The 20644-nt window shown below is 46.4% G+C and overlaps 1 protein-coding gene across 1 annotated transcript in view; it reads right to left on the bottom strand.

Moving 5' to 3' along the window:
- Positions 1-20644, bottom strand: part of LOC135542947 (receptor-type tyrosine-protein phosphatase-like N) — a 46063-nt gene that overhangs the window by 14372 nt on the left and 11047 nt on the right. Inside the window, exons 3-11 of the mRNA XM_064970075.1 lie at positions 17474-17584; positions 17077-17180; positions 15863-16035; positions 15343-15532; positions 14004-14361; positions 9679-9825; positions 4846-4880; positions 4268-4524; positions 3390-3476 (exon numbers count right to left, since the gene is read on the bottom strand). Of these exons, the coding sequence (XP_064826147.1) occupies positions 3390-3476; positions 4268-4524; positions 4846-4880; positions 9679-9825; positions 14004-14361; positions 15343-15532; positions 15863-16035; positions 17077-17180; positions 17474-17584 (1462 nt within the window). The remainder of the gene's footprint in view (positions 1-3389; positions 3477-4267; positions 4525-4845; positions 4881-9678; positions 9826-14003; positions 14362-15342; positions 15533-15862; positions 16036-17076; positions 17181-17473; positions 17585-20644) is intronic.

Here is a 20644-nt window from a genome sequence, read left to right as displayed (position 1 = left end):
AGGAGGAAACAGGTACAAAAGTATCTATATCCACAGTAAAAACCAGTCCTATATCGACGTAACCTGAAAGGCCGCTCAGCAAGGAAGAAGCCACTGCTCCAAAACCGCCATAAAAATGCCAGACTACGGTTTGCAACTGCACATGGGGACAAAGATCATACTTTTTGGAGAAATATCCTTTGGTCCGATGAAACAAAATAGAACTGTTTGGCCATAATGACCATTGTTATGTTTGGAGGACCGTGAAGCATGGGGGTGGCAGCATCATGTTGTGGGAGTGCTTTGCTGCAGGAGGGACTGGTGCACTTCACAAAATATATGGTATCACGAGGAAAGAAAATGATGTGAATATACTGAAGCAACATCTCAAGACATCAGTCAAGAAGTTAAAGCTTGGTTGCAAATGGGTCTTCCAAATGGACAATGACCCCAAGCATACTTCCAAAGTTGTGGCAAAATTGCTTAAGGACAACAAAGTCAAGGTATTGGAGTGGCCATCACAAAGCCCTGACCTCAATCCCATATAAAATTGGTGGGCAGAACTGGAAAACGTGTGTGCAAGCAAGGAGGCCTACAAACCTGACTCAGTTACACCAGCTCTGTCAGGAGGAATGGACCAAAATTTACCCAACTTATTGTGTGAAGCTTGTGGAAGGCTACCCGAAACGTTTGACCCAAATTAAACAACTCAAAGGCAATGCTACCAAATACTAATTGACTGTATGTAAACTTCTGACCCACCGAGAATGTGATGAAAGAAATCAAATCTGAAATAAATAATTCTTTCTACTATTATTCTGACATTTCACATTCTTAAAATAAAGTTGTGATCCTACCTGACCTAAGACAGGGAATTTTTACTAGGATTACATATCAGGAATTGTGAAAAACTGAATTTAAATGTATTTGGCTAAGGGGTATGTAAACTTCCGACTTCAACTGTACATACATACATATACACACGTTTGTTTAGAATATACCTTTATTATTCCCCACAAACCCTACCACTCCTCCCCCAATTGGAGTAAACTAATAAACAACAACACTAAGGCCTTCAGTTTATACATATTATACACATTTTACAATAGTGATATTTTGTCTGTTTTTAGTCCTTCCTCTATTTCTGATTTCCTCAACTCATACGTCCTCTCTCTCCTCCATTCTGCCTCACCTCCTTTTGAAAAAAGTCAAAGGTGATCGCAGAGAGGCAACGCGGAGGAAAATGAGACTCCTTCTCCACTTACTAATGAGGTTTACAGGGTGGATCCCAAAATAAATGAGACTCTCCTTTTCTACTTACTAATGAGGTTTACAGGGTGGATCCCAAAATAAATGAGACTCTCCTTCTCCACTTACTAATGAGGTTTACAGGGTGGATCCCAAAATAAATGAGACTCTCCTTCTCCACTTACTAATGAGGTTTACAGGGTGGATCCCAAAATAAATGTGTAAAGAGATACAAAACAAACTAAGTTAGTTGTGCAAGACATGTTATGGATAAAACGATAAGTAGCATTTTGTTCTTAACCATGTGCATGGTTTTCTCCTCCGCCAAAACAAAAGCGGATTCAAAAGGGTTGTGGCACATTTCCAAACTTTTCCACAAAGGACTCAGGTAGGACTCAGGTAGGACTCAGGTAGGATCCAAATGATTATCCTCGATGAAAGGTGGCCATCGAGGAGGGGAGGACTCTTCCTTTCACCTATTAATGAATTTACATTTCCTCAACCCCTCGACCACTCATCGGTTTCCGGGTCACAGAGGAGAGAGGATGGAGGAGAGATGGTGTAGGAGAGAGGACGGAGGAGAGAGGGTGTAGGAGAGAGGACAGAGTAAAGAGGGTGTAGGAGAGAGGACAGAGTAGAGGGTGTAGGAGAGAGGACAAAGTAAAGGAGGTTGTAGGAGAAAGGACGGAGGAGAGAGGGTGTAGGATAGAGGACGGAGGAGAGAGGGTGTAGGAGAGAGGACGGAGGAGAGAGGGTGTAGGAGAGAGGACGGAGGAGAGAGGGTGTAGGAGAGAGGACGGAGGAGAGAGGGTATAGGAGAGAGGACGGAGGAGAGAGGGTGTTGGAGAGAGGACAGAGTAAAGAGGGTGTAGGAGAGAGGATGGATGAGAGAGGGTGTAGGAGAGAGGACGGAGGACAGAGTGTAGGAGAGAGAGGACAGAGTAAAGAGGGTGTAGGAGAGAGGATGGATGAGAGAGGGTGTAGGAGAGAGGATGGAGGAGAGAGGGTGTTGGAGAGAGGACAGAGTAAAGAGGGTGTAGGAGAGAGGATGGATGAGAGAGGGTGTAGGAGAGAGGACGGAGGACAGAGTGTAGGAGAGAGAGGACAGAGTAAAGAGGGTGTAGGAGAGAGGACGGAGGACGGAGGAGAGAGCGTGTAGGAGAGAGGACGGAGGAGAGAGGGTGTAGGATAGACTTTTGCCCAAATGAGAAAAGGCCACAGCCGAGTTTGAGCTCAGCGAGAGGAATGGAACATGTTGTTTTTATCCCCTTTTTTCTCCCCAATTTCATGGTTTCCAATTGCTAGTAGTTACTATGTTGTAACACCACTGCAACTCCCATACGGGCTCGGGAGAGGCGAAGGTCGAGAGCCATGCGTCCTCCGAAACACAACCAACCAAGCCGCACTGCTTCTTGACAGAATGCACATCCAAACCAGAAACCAGCCACAGGAGGAAACACTGTACACCTGGCGACCTGGTCTGCGTGCTCTGCGCCCGGCCCGCCACAGGAGTCGCGAGACAAGGATATCCCTAACGGCCAAACCCTCCCTAACCCGGACGACGCTAGGCCAATTGTGCGCCGACCCATGGGCCTCCTGGTCGCAGCCGGCTGCAACAGAGCCTGGGCTCGAACCTAGAATCTCTGGTGGCACTGCGGTGCGGTGCCTTAGACCACTGCGCCACCCGGGAGAGGGAATGGAGCATGTTGATGTTAATGCTGAGACGGCCCCCTCTACACCGAGACGGCCCCCTCTACACCGAGACGGCCCCCTCTACACCGAGACGGCCCCCTCTACACCGAGACGGCCCCCTCTACACCGAGAGGGCCCCCTCTACACCGAGACGGCCCCCTCTACACCGAGACGGCCCCCTCTACACCGAGACGGCCCCCTCTACACCGAGACGGCCCCCTCTACACTGAGACGGCACCCTCTGCACCGAGACGGCCCCCTCTACACCGAGATCTCCTGATCATTTAATTTTACATTTATAAGTTTATTTGACAATCAGGACGATGCAACATTTATTAACATTTCTGTAAATGTGCCAGATTTAACCAGCCAACGAATTATCATCTGCTTATTAGCAATTAGCAGCCAGCTAATTGTCATCTCTCCTCATTGGACCAGTCGGCCAGTGGGCCTCTATGCCTATAGCCTACCTGATGTTGATGAAAGAGCCAGTGGAGAGTGGGATCCTCTCAGCCAGGAGCCCCAGCAGACGCACCCCGTCGTACAGACTGAGGGGGCTGCGGAGAAATACACATGCATTCATACACACGGACACACTCATACACACTCATACACACGGACACACTCATACACACGGACACACTCATACACACTCATACACACGGACACACTCATACACACGGACACACTCATACACACGGACACACTCATACACACGGACACACTCATACACACGGACACACTCATACACACTCATACACACGGACACACTCATACACACGGACACACTCATACACACGGACACACTCATACACACGGACACACTCATACACACGGACACACTACACACAGACACACTACACACGGACACACTCATACACACGGACACACTCATACACACGGACACACTCATACACACGGACACACTCATACACACGGACACACTCATACACACGGACACACTCATACACACGGACACACTCATACACACTCATACACACGGACACACTCATACACACGGACACACTCATACACACGGACACACTCATACACACGGACACACTCATACACACGGACACACTCAGACATGCATACACACGGACACACTCAGACACACAAAGCACTGAAGAAAAAAGCAAAAGCACAAACACACACACATATACAGTACAACTGCAAGCAAAATCACAAACATAGATACACACACCTGCAAACACACACACACACACAAATGCTTACATACACACGCTTACATACACACGCCATGTACAGTCAAAGACAGACACGTAGACAGACAGATATACGCTCCTACACCAACATCCTGTGTTTATGAGCATTAGGCTTAGAAGACCTTTGGTTGGTGACGATGTAGCCGTATTCCTCCTTCACATGTGTGGTCCCTCCTGGTGGTTCTTTCTTCCCCTGCGTCTCTGTTTCCACCGGGGCCCCTGGCTCCTTTACACTGGCTCCCTCTGTGACAGGAGGGGCCCCCATGGTGGGAGGGTGATCTGGGGAGGCTTGGGGCCCAGGGGGCGGGGCAGGAAGGGAGGTGGGGGCTCCTAGCACGGGAGATTTGTCCACCTTGTGTGTCATGGCCCCTTCAGTGATCTGATGAGGAATAGGAGGAGGCACCAAACACCTTAACATCCATTATAGTAGGATTTAATAAATACATGTTTCATTTGAATATTACTCCAGGATATGTAAAATAGACCACTGATTTCCTCAGATTGGGGAAGTTCTGCCACCTACTGTTTGGTAGATGCAACAACAACAACAACCAGAAAGCCTAATTATTGCCATTCTACATTTACTGTAAATGCTATTAACATTGTATAAAAAAACATTTCATATCGTTAAATAAACAACACTTATAAACCAAGAGCAATAATTGAATTTCTAGAGTTTTACTGTTTTATCTCAACGTACCTTCTTACGTGGGGCAGCACTGACCCGGTATTTGTCTGAAAAGCAAAGAATAAAGATTCTCATTACCTGACACACAGATGATAATTGTTTCAGTATCTGTAATTGTCACAGTATAATCCCACCGCAAAATGTCACATTTTTCAGTCTCATTATTGGGTCATGCCATTTTGTATAAAGATACTGCAGGTATTCCTGCAGTGTGTTGTGGTTCACAACTTGATTTCCTTTATTATATCACGGCATCTCATTTAATGAATGATACTAGTGACATATACAGTAGTCTTGCCTTTTGAAGCCACAACTTGGAAGGGTCTTTCTGTGTGGTGAAAAGACTGTGATTTCAGACAGCATTTCAGTAAGGTGTTTTCTGTAAAGTGCTGGCCCAGTGAATTACACTTCCTGTCAAAGGTTTTTCTTTATTTTTACTATTTTCTACATTGTAGAATAATACTGAAGACATCAAAATGATGAAATAACACATATGGAATCATGGAGTAACCAAAAAAAAAAGTGTTAAAACAAATGAAAATATATTTTATATTTGAGGTTCTTCAAAGTAGCCATCCTTTGCCTTGATGACAGCTTTGCACATTCTTGGCATTCTCTCAACCAGCTTCATGAGGTTCCAGGTCACCTGGAATTCATTTCAATTAACAGGTGGGCCTTCTTAAAAGTTAATTTGTGGAATTTCTTTCCTTCTAAATGCATTTGAGCCAATCAGTTGTGTTGTGACAAGGTGTGGGAGGGGGAGGGGGGATACAGAAGATTATCTATACAGATATTTGGTAAAAGACCAAGAGAAACAACAGTCCATCATTACTTTAAGACATGAAGGTCAGTCAAAATGGAACATTTCAAGAACTTTGAAGGTCTCTTCAAGTGCAGTCGCACAAACCATCAAGCGCTATGATGAACACGGCTCTCACGAGGACCAACACAGGAAAGGAAGACCAGAGTTACCTCTGCTGCAGAGGACAAGTTCATTAGAGTTACCTCTGCTGCAGAGGACAAGTTCATTAGAGTTACCTCTGCTGCAGAGGACAAGTTCATTAGAGTTACCTCTGCTGCAGAGGACAAGTTCATTAGAGTTACCTCTGCTGCAGAGGACAAGTTCATTAGAGTTACCTCTGCTGCAGAGGACAAGTTCATTAGAGTTACCTCTGCTGCAGAGGACAAGTTCATTAGAGTTACCTCTGCTGCAGAGGACAAGTTCATTAGAGTTACCTCTGCTGCTGCAGAGGACAAGTTCATTAGAGTTACCTCTGCTGCAGAGGACAAGTTCATTAGAGTTACCTCTGCTGCAGAGGACAAGTTCAAGTTTAGAGTTACCTCTGCTGCAGAGGACAAGTTCATTAGAGTTACCTCTGCTGCAGAGGACAAGTTCATTAGAGTTACCTCTGCTGCAGAGGACAAGTTCATTAGAGTTACCTCTGCTGCAGAGGACAAGTTCATTAGAGTTACCTCTGCTGCAGAGGACAAGTTCATTAGAGTTACCTCTGCTGCAGAGGACAAGTTCATTAGAGTTACCTCTGCGGCAGAGGACAAGTTCATTAGAGTTACCTCTGCTGCAGAGGACAAGTTCATTAGAGTTACCTCTGCTGCAGAGGACAAGTTCATTAGAGTTACCTCTGCTGCAGAGGACAAGTTCATTAGAGTTACCTCTGCGGCAGAGGACAAGTTCATTAGAGTTACCATTAGAGTTACCTCTCTGCTGCAGAGGACAAGTTCATTAGAGTTACCTCTGCGGCAGAGGACAAGTTCATTAGAGTTACCTCTGCAGAGGCAGAGGACAAGTTCATTAGAGTTATTAGAGTTACCTCTGCGGCAGAGGACAAGTTCATTAGAGTTACCTCTGCGGCAGAGGACAAGTTCATTAGAGTTACCTCTGCGGCAGAGAGACAAGTTCATTAGAGTTACCTCTGCTGCAGAGGACAAGTTCTGCTGCAGAGGACAAGTTCATTAGAGTTACCTCTTAGGAGTTACCTCTGCTGCAGAGGACAAGTTCATTAGAGTTACCTCTGCGGCAGAGGACAAGTTCATTAGAGTTACCTCTGCTGCAGAGGACAAGTTCATTAGAGTTACCTCTGCTGCAGAGGACAAGTTCATTAGAGTTACCTCTGCTGCAGAGGACAAGTTCATTAGAGTTACCTCTGCTGTTACCTCTGCTGCAGAGGACATTAGAGTTAGCTGCAGACAAGTTCATTAGAGTTACCTCTGCTGCAGAGGATAAGTTCATTAGAGTTACCTCTGCTGCAGAGGATAAGTTCATTAGAGTTACCAGCCTCAGAAATGGCAGCCCAAATAAATTCTTCACAGAGTTCAAGTAACAAACACATCTCAACATCAACTGTTCAGAGGAGACTGCATGAATAAGCCCTTCATGGTCGAATTTCTGCAAAGAAACCACTACTAAAGGACACCAATAAGAATAGACTTGGGCCAAGAAACACGAGCAATGAACATTAGACAGGTGGAAATCGGTCCTTTGGTCTGGAGTCCAAATTTGAGATTTTTTTGTTCCAACCGCCATGTCTTTGTGAGAACGGATCTCCGCATGTGTATTTCCCACCATAAAGCATGGAGGAGGAGGTGTGATGGTGGTTTTCTGGTGACACTGTCTGTGATTTATTTAGAATTCCAGGCACACACCTCTTGATACTCCCCATCCCGGATCCGGGATCGTGAATAAAGCCTCAGGCTCATTAGCATAACGCAACGTTAACGATTTCTGAAAATCGCAAATAAAATGAAAATAATGCGCCTGCTCTCAAGCTTAGCCTTTTCTTAACAACACTGTCATCTCAGATTTTCAAAATATGCTTTTGAACCATAGCAATTCACTAATTTGTGTAAGAGTATGCAAAGCTAGCTTAGCATTTTGAGTAGCATTTAGCACGCAACATTTTCACAAAAACCAGATAACCAAATAAATAAAATCATTTACCTTTGAAGAGCTTCGGATGTTTTCAATGAGGAGACTCTCAGTTACATAGCAAATGTTCAGTTTTTCCTGAAAGAATCTTTGTGTAGGAGAAATCGCTCCGTTTTGTACATCACATTCGGCTACCGAAACGAACCGAAAATTCAGTCACCAACAACGTCAAACTTTTTCCGAATTAACTCCATAATATCGACCGAAACATGGCAAACGTTGTTTGGAATCAATCCTCAAGGTGTTTTTTCACATATCTCTTCATTGATATATCGTTCGTGGAAGCCTGCTTTCTTCTCTGAATTCCATGGAAAAATACTTGCAGCTGAGGTTTGCGCACCAATTTCGGCGCAGGACACCGGGCGGACACCTGGTAAATGTGGTCTCTTATGGTCAATCTTCCAATGATATGCCTACAAATACGTCACAATGCTGCAGACACCTTGGGGAAACGACAGAAAGGGCAGGCTCATTCCTCTCGCATTCACAGCCATATAAGGAGACAATGGAAAACGGAGCCTCAAAAATCCTGCTCATTTCCTGGATGCCGTTTCATCTTGGTTTTGCCTGTAGCTCACGTTCTAGGGCACGCACAGAGAATATCTTTGCAGTTCTGGAAACATCAGAGTGTTTTCTTTCCAAAGCTACCAATTATATGCATAGTCGAGCATCTTTTTGTGACAAAATATTGCGCTTAAAACGGGCACGTCTTTTTATCCAAAAATGAAATAGTGCCCCCATAGCATCAAGAGGTTTTAACCAGCATGGCTACCACAGCATTCTGCAGGGATACGCCATTTGATGCGTTGCACAACCTGCCCTCCAGGACACCTACACCACCCGATGTCACAGGAAGGCCAAAAAGATCATCAAGGACAACAACCACCTGAGCCACTGCCTGTTTACACCGCTACCATCCAGAAGGCGAGGTCAGTACAGGTGCATCAAAGCTGGGACCGAGAGATGGAAAAACAGCTTCTATCTTAAGGCCATCAGACTGCTAAACAGCCATCACTAACTCAGAGAGGCTGCTGCCTACATTGAGACCCAATCACTGGCCACTTGAATAAATGGATCACTAGTCACTTTAAACAATGCCACTTTAAGTAATGTCACTTTAATAATGTTTACATATCTTACATTAATCATCTCATATGTATATACTGTATTTTATACCACCTATTGCACCTTGCCTATGCCACTCGGCCATCGCTCATCCATATATTTAAATGTACATATTCTCATTCACCCCTTTGGATTTGTGTGTATTAGGTAGTTGTTGGGGAATTGTTAGATTTCTTGTTAGATATTACTGCACTGTCAGAACTAGAAACACAAGCATTTTGCTACACTCGCATTACCATCTGTTAACCATGTGTATGTGACCAATAACATTTGATTTGATCCCATCTGGTGGGACTATCATTTGTTTTTCAACAGGACAATGACCTGACACACTTTGCATCAGATGACCTGGCATCGAACATCCCCGACCTCAACCAAATTGAGATGGTTTGGGATGAGTCGGACCTCAGAGTGAAGGAAAAGTAGCCAACAAGTGTTCAATATATGTGGGAACTCCTTCAAGACTGTTGGAAAAGGATTCCAGGTGAAGCTGGTTGAGAGAATTCCAAGAGTGTACAAATCTGTCATCAAGGCAAAGGGTGACTATTTGAAGAATCTCAAATATAAAATATATTTTGTTTTGTTTAACACTTTTTTTTGTTACTACATGATTCCACATGTGTTATTTCATCATGTTGATGCCTTCACTATTATTCTACAATGTAGAAAATAGTAAAAATAAAGAAAAACCCTTGAATGGGTAGGTGTTCGAAAACCTTTGACCCGTAGTGTAGTGCTTTGACAGGGTTCAGCTGCATGCCTGCGCTCTGACAGACCTGCTGTGTCGGTGCCCAAGTCAGTAGCACTCTCCATCTGCAGCTGTTTCAGTGCTGCAGGCAGGTTGGCCAGCTGTGGAGGGGTTAAGTCCTTCATATCGATGCCATAGTGGTCCAGGAGCAGAGACACTTTCTGCAGGGAGTCATCTGAACAAACAGACAGGGTCATACAGAGTTAGAGGTGAGAGGTCAACAGGCAGGTGATGAAAAAAGTACAGGCAGGCCAGACTATAGGCATTCAGGGGAGCCGTATGGGGGGGGGGGGGGTTAGGATGATTCTAATGGCCTGTGACTAACAGGGGCCCTAAAAAAATATTACAACATTAGGTAAAAAGCATTCTATATTAAATGATTAACCTGTCATCATAAATATAATATTCTATTTACAATGTACTAATAAACTAACAGTTTATTTTTCTTTTCTTGTTTTTGGCAAAAAGTAAACATCCAGAGAGTCTCTGTATTGCCCAACCCCCCCTCTATTTACACGAAATGGTTTGATCCTGCCCCCTTTAGACAGGTCAAAATTCACAAGGCACTACAGAGGGTAGTGCGAACGACCCATTACATCACTGGGGCCAAGATTCCTGCCATCCAGGACCTCTATACCAGGCGGTGTCAGAGGAAGGCCCTAAAAATGGTCAAAGACTCCAGTCATCCTAGTCATAGACTGTTCTCTCTGCTACCACACGGCAAGAGTTACCTGAGTACCAAGTCTAGGACCAAGAGGCTTCTAAACAGCTTCTACCTCCAAGCCATAAGACTCTGAACATCTAGTCTAATGGCTACCCAGACTATTCGCATAAAATAATACAATTTGATTTGATTTGAAACCAAGCGCGATAGGTACTTGCTAGCAATGAATTGTGAGTGACGAGTGCCGGTGGAGCATCATGTCTCAGTTTCCTAAAGAAAAATCTGGCTTCCAAAAACAAAAAGGACAGGAGAGAAAAAAGGGCGACAGTATGTCACCCGATGTTTCACAAAGGAAGGTGGGTGTCGTCCGTGACTGGTGGAAATGAACCTGTCAGCGTTGTCTGTAGTGAAATACGCTACTTTCGCTCCCCTAACATTAGTTACTTAATGTTTACACTGTTTACATTTAGCTCCTTTATTAGCCCACATTTAATCAATGCAGCAAACTTTTAGCAAACTGTTCATACTAAACCACTTGTCCCTGTCCCTGCCTGGTGCCAGGCCCAACAGATACAGCTTCAGACTCACCAGCCCTGTCTCCCCATCCCCATCCCCATCCCCCTGAACCAGCCCTGTCTCTCCATCCCCATCCCCATCCCCCTGAACCAGCCCTGTCTCCCCATCCCCACCCCCCTGAACCAGCCCTGTCTCCCCATCCCCTCCCCCCTGAACCAGGCCTGTCTCCCCATCCCCATCTCCCTGAACCGGCCCTGTCTCCCCATCCCCTCCCCCCTGAACCAGCCCTGTCTCCCCATCCCCATGAACCAGCCCCCCCCCTGAACCAGCCCTGTCTCCCCATCCCCATCTCCCTGAACCAGCCCTGTCTCCCCATCCCCACCCCCCTGAACCAGCCCTGTCTCCCCTCCCCACCCCCTGAACCAGCCCTGTCTCCCCATCCCCCTGAACCAGCCCTGTCTCCCCTCCATCCCCTGAACCAGCCCTGTCTCCCCATCCCCCTGAACCAGCCCTGTCTCCCCATCATCCCCCTGAACCAGCCCTGTCTCCCCATCCCCCTGAACCAGCCCTGTCTCCCCATCCCCATCTCCCTGAACCAGCCCTGTCTCCCCATCCCCATCTCCCTGAACCAGCCCTGTCTCCCCATCCCCATCTCCCTGAACCAGCCCTACTCCCAACAGAAGGAAGTGAGCAGCATTGTGTTGAATGACATGTCAGTTGGCATAATTGCAGGTACTGAAATGCATTGAGGACGGGAATGTGATTCTCCAGTCAGGAAAAATCTCACTTGAAACAAAAGGCAGCCAATATCAGAGCCTTAAAGAAAGAGACGCCGGCTCTTAGAGATGGATGAGAGTCTCTCCTGTCTGAGGCAACACTGATTGCTACGCAAATGGATGTTGCACCTCAATTTAGCAAGAAACACAGCCGCCAGAGGAAGAGGTTCCATGATGAGACCTCTCAAGAGGACACAGCTCAGGACAGTGCAGCAACAGTGTTTCGGAACACTGTGTTTTTTTTACTGCTATGGACGACATCATAAGTGACTTGGACACGAGGTTCCACACCACTGCAAAACCCTTTGAATCATTGTCTGCTGTTCTGAAAGTTGGGCAGATTAGTGAGGATAAAGTCCCTTCTGGGTGCCAACCACTGATCACGACATATTCCAGAGATCTACACCTGAGTTTCAACATGAAGTATTCCAGAGATCTGACACCTGAGTTTCAACATGAAGTATTCCAGAGATCTGACACCTGAGTTTCAACATGAAGTATTCCAGAGATCTGACACCTGAGTTTCAACATGAAGTATTCCAGAGATCTGACACCTGAGTTTCAACATGAAGTAAGACACCTTCACAGTATATCTGACACCTGACCTGTTTCAACCTTGGTCTAAGACACCTGAACACTGTATATGCTGACACTTTCCTCCCTAACCTGTCCCCTTGGTCTCCTGACACCTGAACACTGTATATGCTGCCACTTCCCCCCTAACTTGTCCCCTCTTGGTCTCCTGACACCTGAACACTGTATATGCTGCCACTTCCCCCCTAACTTGCCCCTCTTGGTCTCCTGACACCTGAACACTGTATATGCTGCTACTTTCCCCTCTAACTTGTCCCCTTGGTCTCCTGAACGCAATTTGTAAGATGCAGCTTGCAAAGCATTTTTGGAGAAGTGGGCATTGCTTTACGTATATTTGTGGTGGCGAGAGCTTTCAGTAAGATAAAACTGATAAACAACTATTTGAGGTCCACTATGTCCCAGGACAGGCTTTGCAGTCTTGCCATGCTGTCCGTTGAAAGTCAGTTAGCTAGAAAGCTGGAGTTCAAAGACTTAATCAGTGACTTTGTGAGCAGGAAGGCCTGGCGCTGGGCTCTTGGGGAGTAAGGCTGAACAAGGGCCATAACTGTTAAAGGACATGGCTATGGATATTTGATCACGACACACATGACGCCCACAGGCTTAGAACAAGATATATCTAAAAGTAATGGCTGGATTGCCATAAAATTTGTTGAGTACAATCAAGACCCCAAGTGGAAGAAACCTATTGATTTGGTGACCTCTTGACCTTTCCTCTAGCGCCACCATCAGGCCTTTTCATTTAATTTTCCATTTCTACTTTTACAGCTGCTTATTTTCTAGTTGGTATGCATACTTAGTTCAAAAATCTGCTGCTGATTTTATCATTTTATTTGTTATATCATTCTATAGATGTTAATGTTAATTTATTTTAATTGAAGAGGTTAATGTATATTTAAGTTATATTTATTTTAAGTTATTCATTAATGTTAAGAGAATTTTCCATTGAAGAATTTTCCAATTTGGCAGGGTAGCCTAGTGGTTAGAGCGTTGGACTCGTAATCAAAAGGTTGCAAGTTCAAATCCCCGAGCTGACAAGGTACAAATCTGTCGTTCTGCCCCTGAACAGGCAGTTAACCCACTGTTCCTAGACCGTCATTGAAAATAAGAATTTGTTCTTAACTGACTTGCCTAGTAAAATAAAGGTTAAAAAAAGAAAATTTAGACTGTAAATGATGGCAGATTTTTATAGAGGGTATCAGTCTTGCATCAAATAGTGAATTCCACTGTATGCAGAATGCTGCATGTCTGCACAGTGTTCTATTTTCACAGCTCCCTGTCAGTAAATATTAGACTACAAGAGAGTTGCAAGCCTGCAAAGCTAGAGTTATTTAAAGCTTTGAATGGGTCCTGGAGTTGTGTGGTTACAGCAATTGCACAGGGTTGGTGTGGCGGCCCAATGTGATATATTTTCATGTGGCACACACACACACACACACACACACACACACACACACACACACACACACACACACACACACACACACACACACACACACACACACACACACACACACACACACACACACACACACACACACACACACACACACACACCCAGTGGAGGCTGCTGAGGAGAGAACTGCTCATAATAATGGCTGGAACAGAGTGAATGGAATGGCATCAGACATGGAAACCATGGAAACCATGCATTTGATGCATCTTTGATACTATTCCATTGATTCCGCTCCAGTCATTGCCACGAGCCCATCCTCCCCAATTAAGGTGCCACCAACCTCCTGTGACACACACAACACCCCAACCCCCCCCCCCCCCCCCCCCACACACTGACTGCCTCACACTCACCATCCAATCCAGCCAGCGATCCGTAGTCCTTCTGTGCTTTCCTCTGCGTCTGATCCAGCTGCTGCTGCTTGCGGACCTCCACGTCCTGCTGGAAAACGTAGTCCTCTGCGTAGTCCAGAGGGAAGTCCAGGTCCTGGTACAAGGGAGAGGTAGAGATCGGTGTTGCTGCCCCACGGTGGCGGGAGGCCGGCTGGGCGGGGGAGGAGAGGTACAGGGAGACCAGGTCCTGGAGCACCTGGCGGTCTCGGTCCTGGGGGCGGGACCCTTTACCCCCGGCGTGAGAAGAAGGGCGGGGGAAACCACCACCCTCCAGAGAGTTAAGAGAGCGCTCCTCGTCGTCTTGGTAACCAAACTGCTGCTTAATAAACCCATAAACAGACACAGAGATGCCCTCTGGGAAAAGGAATTGATACAATCTACTGTATTTATTATGGATCCCCATTAACTTCCCGGGGTCCAGCAGAATGAAGGCAGTTTCTACAATTTAAAAACATTACAAAACATTCACAGATTTCCCACTGTGTGCCCTCTGGCCCCTACTCTACAACTACCTACAGTACTAAATCCATGTGAACGTGTGTGTATAGTGCTTATGTTATCATATGTGTCTGCATGTGTCTGTGTGTGTGTCTCTTCACAGTCCCCGCTGTTCCATAAGGTGGATTTTTACCGTTTTTTAAAATCTAACTTTACTGTTTGCATCAGTTACCTGATGTGGAATAGAGTTCCATGGCTCTATGCATTTTTTATTTTTTTATTTATTAAAATGTAACCTTTATTTAACTAGGCAAGTCAGTTAAGAACAAATTCTTATTTACAATGACAGCCTACCGGGGAACAGTGGGTTGACTGCCTTGTTCAGGGGCAGAATGACAGATTTTTACCTTGTCAGCTCTAGGATTCAACCCAGAAACCTTTCGGTTACTGGCCCAACTTTCTAATCACCAGGCTACCTGCCGCCCCATGTAGTTCTGTGCACCTCCCATAGTCTGTTCTGGACTGTGAAGAGACCTCGTGGCATGTCTTGTGGGGTGTTATATGGTATCTATCTACAGTGTATTTACACCATACTACTCATAGTTATATGGTATCTATCTACAGTGTATTTACACCATACTACTCATAGTTATATGGTATCTATGTACTGTATATACATTCTTACACACATGAACTGTATGTGGTAATAGTAGTTGTGTGTATGAATGTATATACAGTAGATAGATACCATATAACTATGAGTCATATGATATAAATACACTGTGTGTGTGTGTGTGTGTGTGTGTGTGTGTGTGTGTGTGTGTGTGTGTGTGTGTGTGTGTGTGTGTGTGTCCATTCCCACCTGGCGGTAGGTGTAAGGGTCCAGACTTTGCATGTGGAGGGACTGGGAGGCCTTGGGGGGATCCACGATCATGTAGTCCAGGTAACTCTGCATCAGGTCTGGGTTGGGATCGTCCCCTTGAGCCTTGGTCCTGGAGCTGGGAGGATACTGCATCTTGGAAAGATGGGCATTCTGCACAGGTTCTGAGGACCTGAGAAATACAGTATGAATGGAGAATATCAGAATAAGGCCAACCCATTAGCACTGCAGACCCTTATAGGGAACATAGCTTCCCTCACTCACAAGAACTCAACTTCCAAGTCATCCTGCACCTGTCTAAAAATGGCTTCCCTCTACTGCAGGAGTATTTGACCACAGTCCTCTGAGGATAGCTTCCCTCTACTGCAGGAGTATTTGACCACAGTCCTCTGAGGATGGCTTCCCTCTACTGCAGGAGTATTTGACCACAGTCTTCTGATGATGGCTTCCCTCAACTGCAGGAGTATTTGACCACAGTCCTCTGAGGATGGCTTCCCTCTACTGCAGGAGTATTTGACCACAGTCCTCTGAGGATGGCTTCCCTCTACTGCAGGAGTATTTGACACAGTCCTCTGAGGAGCTTCCTCTACTGCAGGAGTATTTGACCACAGTCCTCTGAGGATCTTCCTCTACTGCAGGAGTATTTGACCACAGTCCTCTGAGGATGGCTTCCCTCTACTGCAGGAGTATTTGACCACAGTCCTCTGAGGATGGCTTCCCTCTACTGCAGGAGTATTTGACCACAGTCCTCTGAGGATGGCTTCCCTCTACTGCAGGAGTATTTGACCACAGTCCTCTGAGGATGGCTTCCCTCTACTGCAGGAGTATTTGACCACAGTCCTCTGAGGATGGCTTCCCTCTACTGCAGGAGTATTTGACCACAGTCCTCTGAGGATGGCTTCCCTCTACTGCAGGAGTATTTGACCACAGTCCTCTGAGGATGGCTTCCCTCTACTGCAGGAGTATTTGACCACAGTCCTCTGAGGATGGCTTCCCTCTACTGCAGGAGTATTTGACCACAGTCCTCTGAGGATGGCTTCCCTCTACTGCAGGAGTATTTGACCACAGTCCTCTGAGGATGACTTCCATCTACTGCAGGAGTATTTGACCACAGTCCTCTGAGGATGGCTTCCCTCTACTGCAGGAGTATTTGACCACAGTCCTCTGAGGATGGCTTCCCTCTACTGCAGGAGTATTTGACCACAGTCCTCTGAGGATGGCTTCCCTCTACTGCAGGAGTATTTGACCACAGTCCTCTTCGGGCCACTGTGACTTAGTCTCCTTGTGCTCTGTCAGACGCTCAGTGACAGTGACTGACTGTCTGCTTAGGTCACTCATCAATGGGACCACAATGGAATTAAGTATCTGAATGAATTGTGCTATTCCGACCACGTTTAAAAATACATGTACTGTGTGTATACGTTTTTAACTGACAAATAAAACCAACCAATCAATCAACTACCAGTGGAAGAGAGAGACACAGAGGCTGTGGCCTGTTCCTCGTGGACTGGATTTTAAACATCTCTTCTCTAAACTCAAAGATCTGGTTCTGGGGTTTTCTAAAGGTCTCTCCTAATCTCATAACCTTTCCTGGCTGCTATTACAAAACAATTCCCCCATTGAGTCACAGACCTTCCTGTGGAAATCGGCAGACAAATAGAACAGATGTAATTATAGATCTGCTTTTAATTATAGTCAACAGAGCAGGAGACTCACTGAGGAGGGGTTGTCATGACGTCCAGACAGGGGGCGGGTCAGTGAAACATGGCTCAGCTCCTTGCGAATGACGTACTGGGTGATGTCATCCTGCCAGGACAATCCTGCACAGCCATAGGCCGATACAGATGTCAATCACAGTAGCCATAGATGTAACCTGGTAACTTGAGTAGTGTGACCTTATAGAGCCCTCAGCCCTGTTGCCGTGGTAGCAGATGAGACCTGATTATCTGTTCATGATCTTCACCATCACTAAGGTAACAGTTCACTTTTACAACCACACTCTGGACCTAACAACCTTTGTGGGAATGGGTTAGTGAGTATGCATGGAGTATGGATATGTCTATTTATGGCTATGTGTGTGTGTGTGTGTACATGTGTGTGTGACTTTAATTACCTTGCATCATCAGTTCCTTGAGCACCTCCTGTAGTCTGTGCAGCACAGGCACTGACACCTCATACAGAACCATCTCCTGCTGGGGCAGCAGACATTGGCCAAACAGCCCATCTACAGAATATAGAGAACACATCAGAACACATCAGAACCATCTCCTGCTGGGGCAGCAGAGTTTGGCCAAACAGTCCTCTACAGGATATGAGAACACAGTAGAACACATCAGCCACATTTGACTCTCCCTGCAGAGACTGGCTAAACAGCCCATCTACAGAATATAGAGAACACAGCAGAACACTCAGAACACATCAGAACCCTCTCCTGCTGGGGCAGCAGAGACTGGCCAATCTACAGTATCTGATCAGAATAGAGAACACAGTAGAACACATCAGAACCATCAGTCCTGCTGATGATGGCAGCCCAGACAGAATATAGAGAACCAAGAACCACAGCCAGCCCATCTACAGAATATAGAGAACACTACACATCAGAATATAAACAGCCCATCTACAGAATATAGAGAACACAGCAGAACACACCATCTCCTGCTGGGGCAGCAGAGACTGGCCAAACAGCCCAGAAACAGTCAGAACACATCAGAACCCTCTCCTGCTGGGGCAGCAGACTTGGCCAAACAGCCCATCTACAGAATATAGAGAACACAGTAGAACACATCAGAACACATCAGAACCCTCTCCTGCTGGGGCAGCAGACATTGGCCAAACAGCCCCTACATTGAGAACACACAGACCTCTCCTGCTGGGGCAGCAGAGACTGGCCAAACAGCCCATCTACAGAGAGAACACAGCAGAACACAGCAGAACACATCAGAACCTCTCCTGCTGGGGCAGCAGAGACTGGCCAAACAGCCCATCTACAGAATATAGAGAACACAGCAGAACACATCAGAACCATCTCCTGCTGGGGCAGCAGAAACTGGCCAAACAGCCCATCTACAGAATATAGAGAACACAGCAGAACACATCAGAACATCTCATCCTGCTGGGGCAGCAGACAATTGGCCAAACAGCCCATCTACAGAATATAGAACACAGCAGAACACATCAGAACACATCAGAACTCCTGCTGGGGCAGCAGAGACTGGCCAAACAGCCCATCTACAGAATATAGAGAACACAGCAGAACACATCAGAACCATCTCCTGCTGGGGCAGCAGACATTGTCCAAACAGCCCATCTACAGAATATAGAGAACACAGTAGAACACATCAGAACCATCTCCTGCTGGGGCAGCAGAGACTGGCCAAACAGCCCATCTACAGGATATAGAGAACACAGTAGAACACATCAGAACACATCAGAATCTCCAGAACCCTCTCCTGACTGGCCAAACAGCCCATCTACAGAATATAGGGAACACAGCAGAACACATCAGAACCCTCTCCTGCTGGGGCAGCAGAGACTGGCCAAACAGCCCATCTACAGGATATAGAGAACACAGTAGAACACAGCAGAACACATCAGAACCCTCTCCTGCTGGGGCAGCAGACATTGTCCAAACAGCCCATCTACAGAATATAGAGAACACAGTAGAACACATCAGAACACATCAGAACCCTCTCCTGCTGGGGCAGCAGACATTGGCCAAACAGCCCATCTGAATATGGATAACACAGCAGAACACATCAGAATTCCTGCTGGGGCATGAGACTGGCCAAACAGCCCATCTACAGAATATAGAGAACACAGCAAACACAGCAGAACACATCAGAACCCTCTCCTGCTGGGGCAGCAGAGACTGGCCAAACAGCCCATCTACAGAATATAGAGAACACAGCAGAACACATCAGAACCATCTCCTGCTGGGGCAGCAGACATTGGCCAAACAGCCCATCTACAGAATATAGAGAACACAGCAGAACACATCAGAACACATCAGAACCCTCTCCTGCTGGGGCAGCAGACATTGGCCAAACAGCCCATCTACAGAATATAGAGAACACAGCAGAACACATCAGAACACATCAGAACCCTCTCCTGCTGGGGCAGCAGAGACTGGCCAAACAGCCCATCTACAGAATATAGAGAACACAGCAGAACACATCAGAACCATCTCCTGCTGGGGCAGCAGACATTGGCCAAACAGCCCATCTACAGAATATAGAGAACACAGAACACATCAGAACACATCAGAACCATCTCCTGCTGGGGCAGCAGAGACTGGCCAAACAGCCCATCTACAGGATATAGAGAACACAGTAGAACACATCAGAACACATCAGAACCCTCTCCTGCTGGGGCAGCAGAGACTGGCCAAACAGCCCATCTACAGAATATAGAGAACACAGCAGAACACATCAGAACCCTCTCCTGCTGGGGCAGCAGAGACTGGCCAAACAGCCCATCTACAGGATATAGAGAACACAGTAGAACACAGCAGAACACATCAGAACCCTCTCCTGCTGGGGCAGCAGACATTGTCCAAACAGCCCATCTACAGAATATAGAGAACACAGTAGAACACATCAGAACACATCAGAACCCTCTCCTGCTGGGGCAGCAGAGACTGGCCAAACAGCCCATCTACAGAATATAGAGAACACAGCAGAACACATCAGAACACATCAGAACCCTCTCCTGCTGGGGCAGCAGAGACTGGCCAAACAGCCCATCTACAGAATATAGAGAACACAGTAGAACACATCAGAACACATCAGAACCTTCTCCTGCTGGGGCAGCAGACATTGGCCAAACAGCCCATCTACAGAATATAGAGAACACAGCAGAACACATCAGAACCCTCTCCTGCTGGGGCAGCAGAGACTGGCCAAACAGCCCATCTAAAGAATATAGAGAACACATCAGAACACATCAGAACACATCAGAACCCTCTCCTGCTGGGGCAGCAGACATTGGCCAAACAGCCCATCTACAGAATATAGAGAACACAGCAGAACACATGAACCCTCTCCTGCTGGGGCAGCAGAGATGGCAAACAGCCCATCTACAGAATATGAGAACACAGAGAACACATCAGAACACATCAGATGTCCTATGGGGCAGCAGACTATGGCCAAACAGATGTACTATGGAACACAGACACACTATGGTGATAAACACATGGTGACACAACTATGGTGATGTACTATGGTGATGCACTATGGAGATGTGCTATGGTGATGTACTATGGTGATGTACTATGGTGATGTACTAT

Source organism: Oncorhynchus masou, chromosome 7 (genome assembly GCF_036934945.1).
Source record: "Oncorhynchus masou masou isolate Uvic2021 chromosome 7, UVic_Omas_1.1, whole genome shotgun sequence".
NCBI lineage: Eukaryota > Metazoa > Chordata > Actinopteri > Salmoniformes > Salmonidae > Oncorhynchus > Oncorhynchus masou.
Note: the sequence above shows the minus strand (reverse complement) of the source record. Positions and strands in the feature narration are given on the sequence as shown.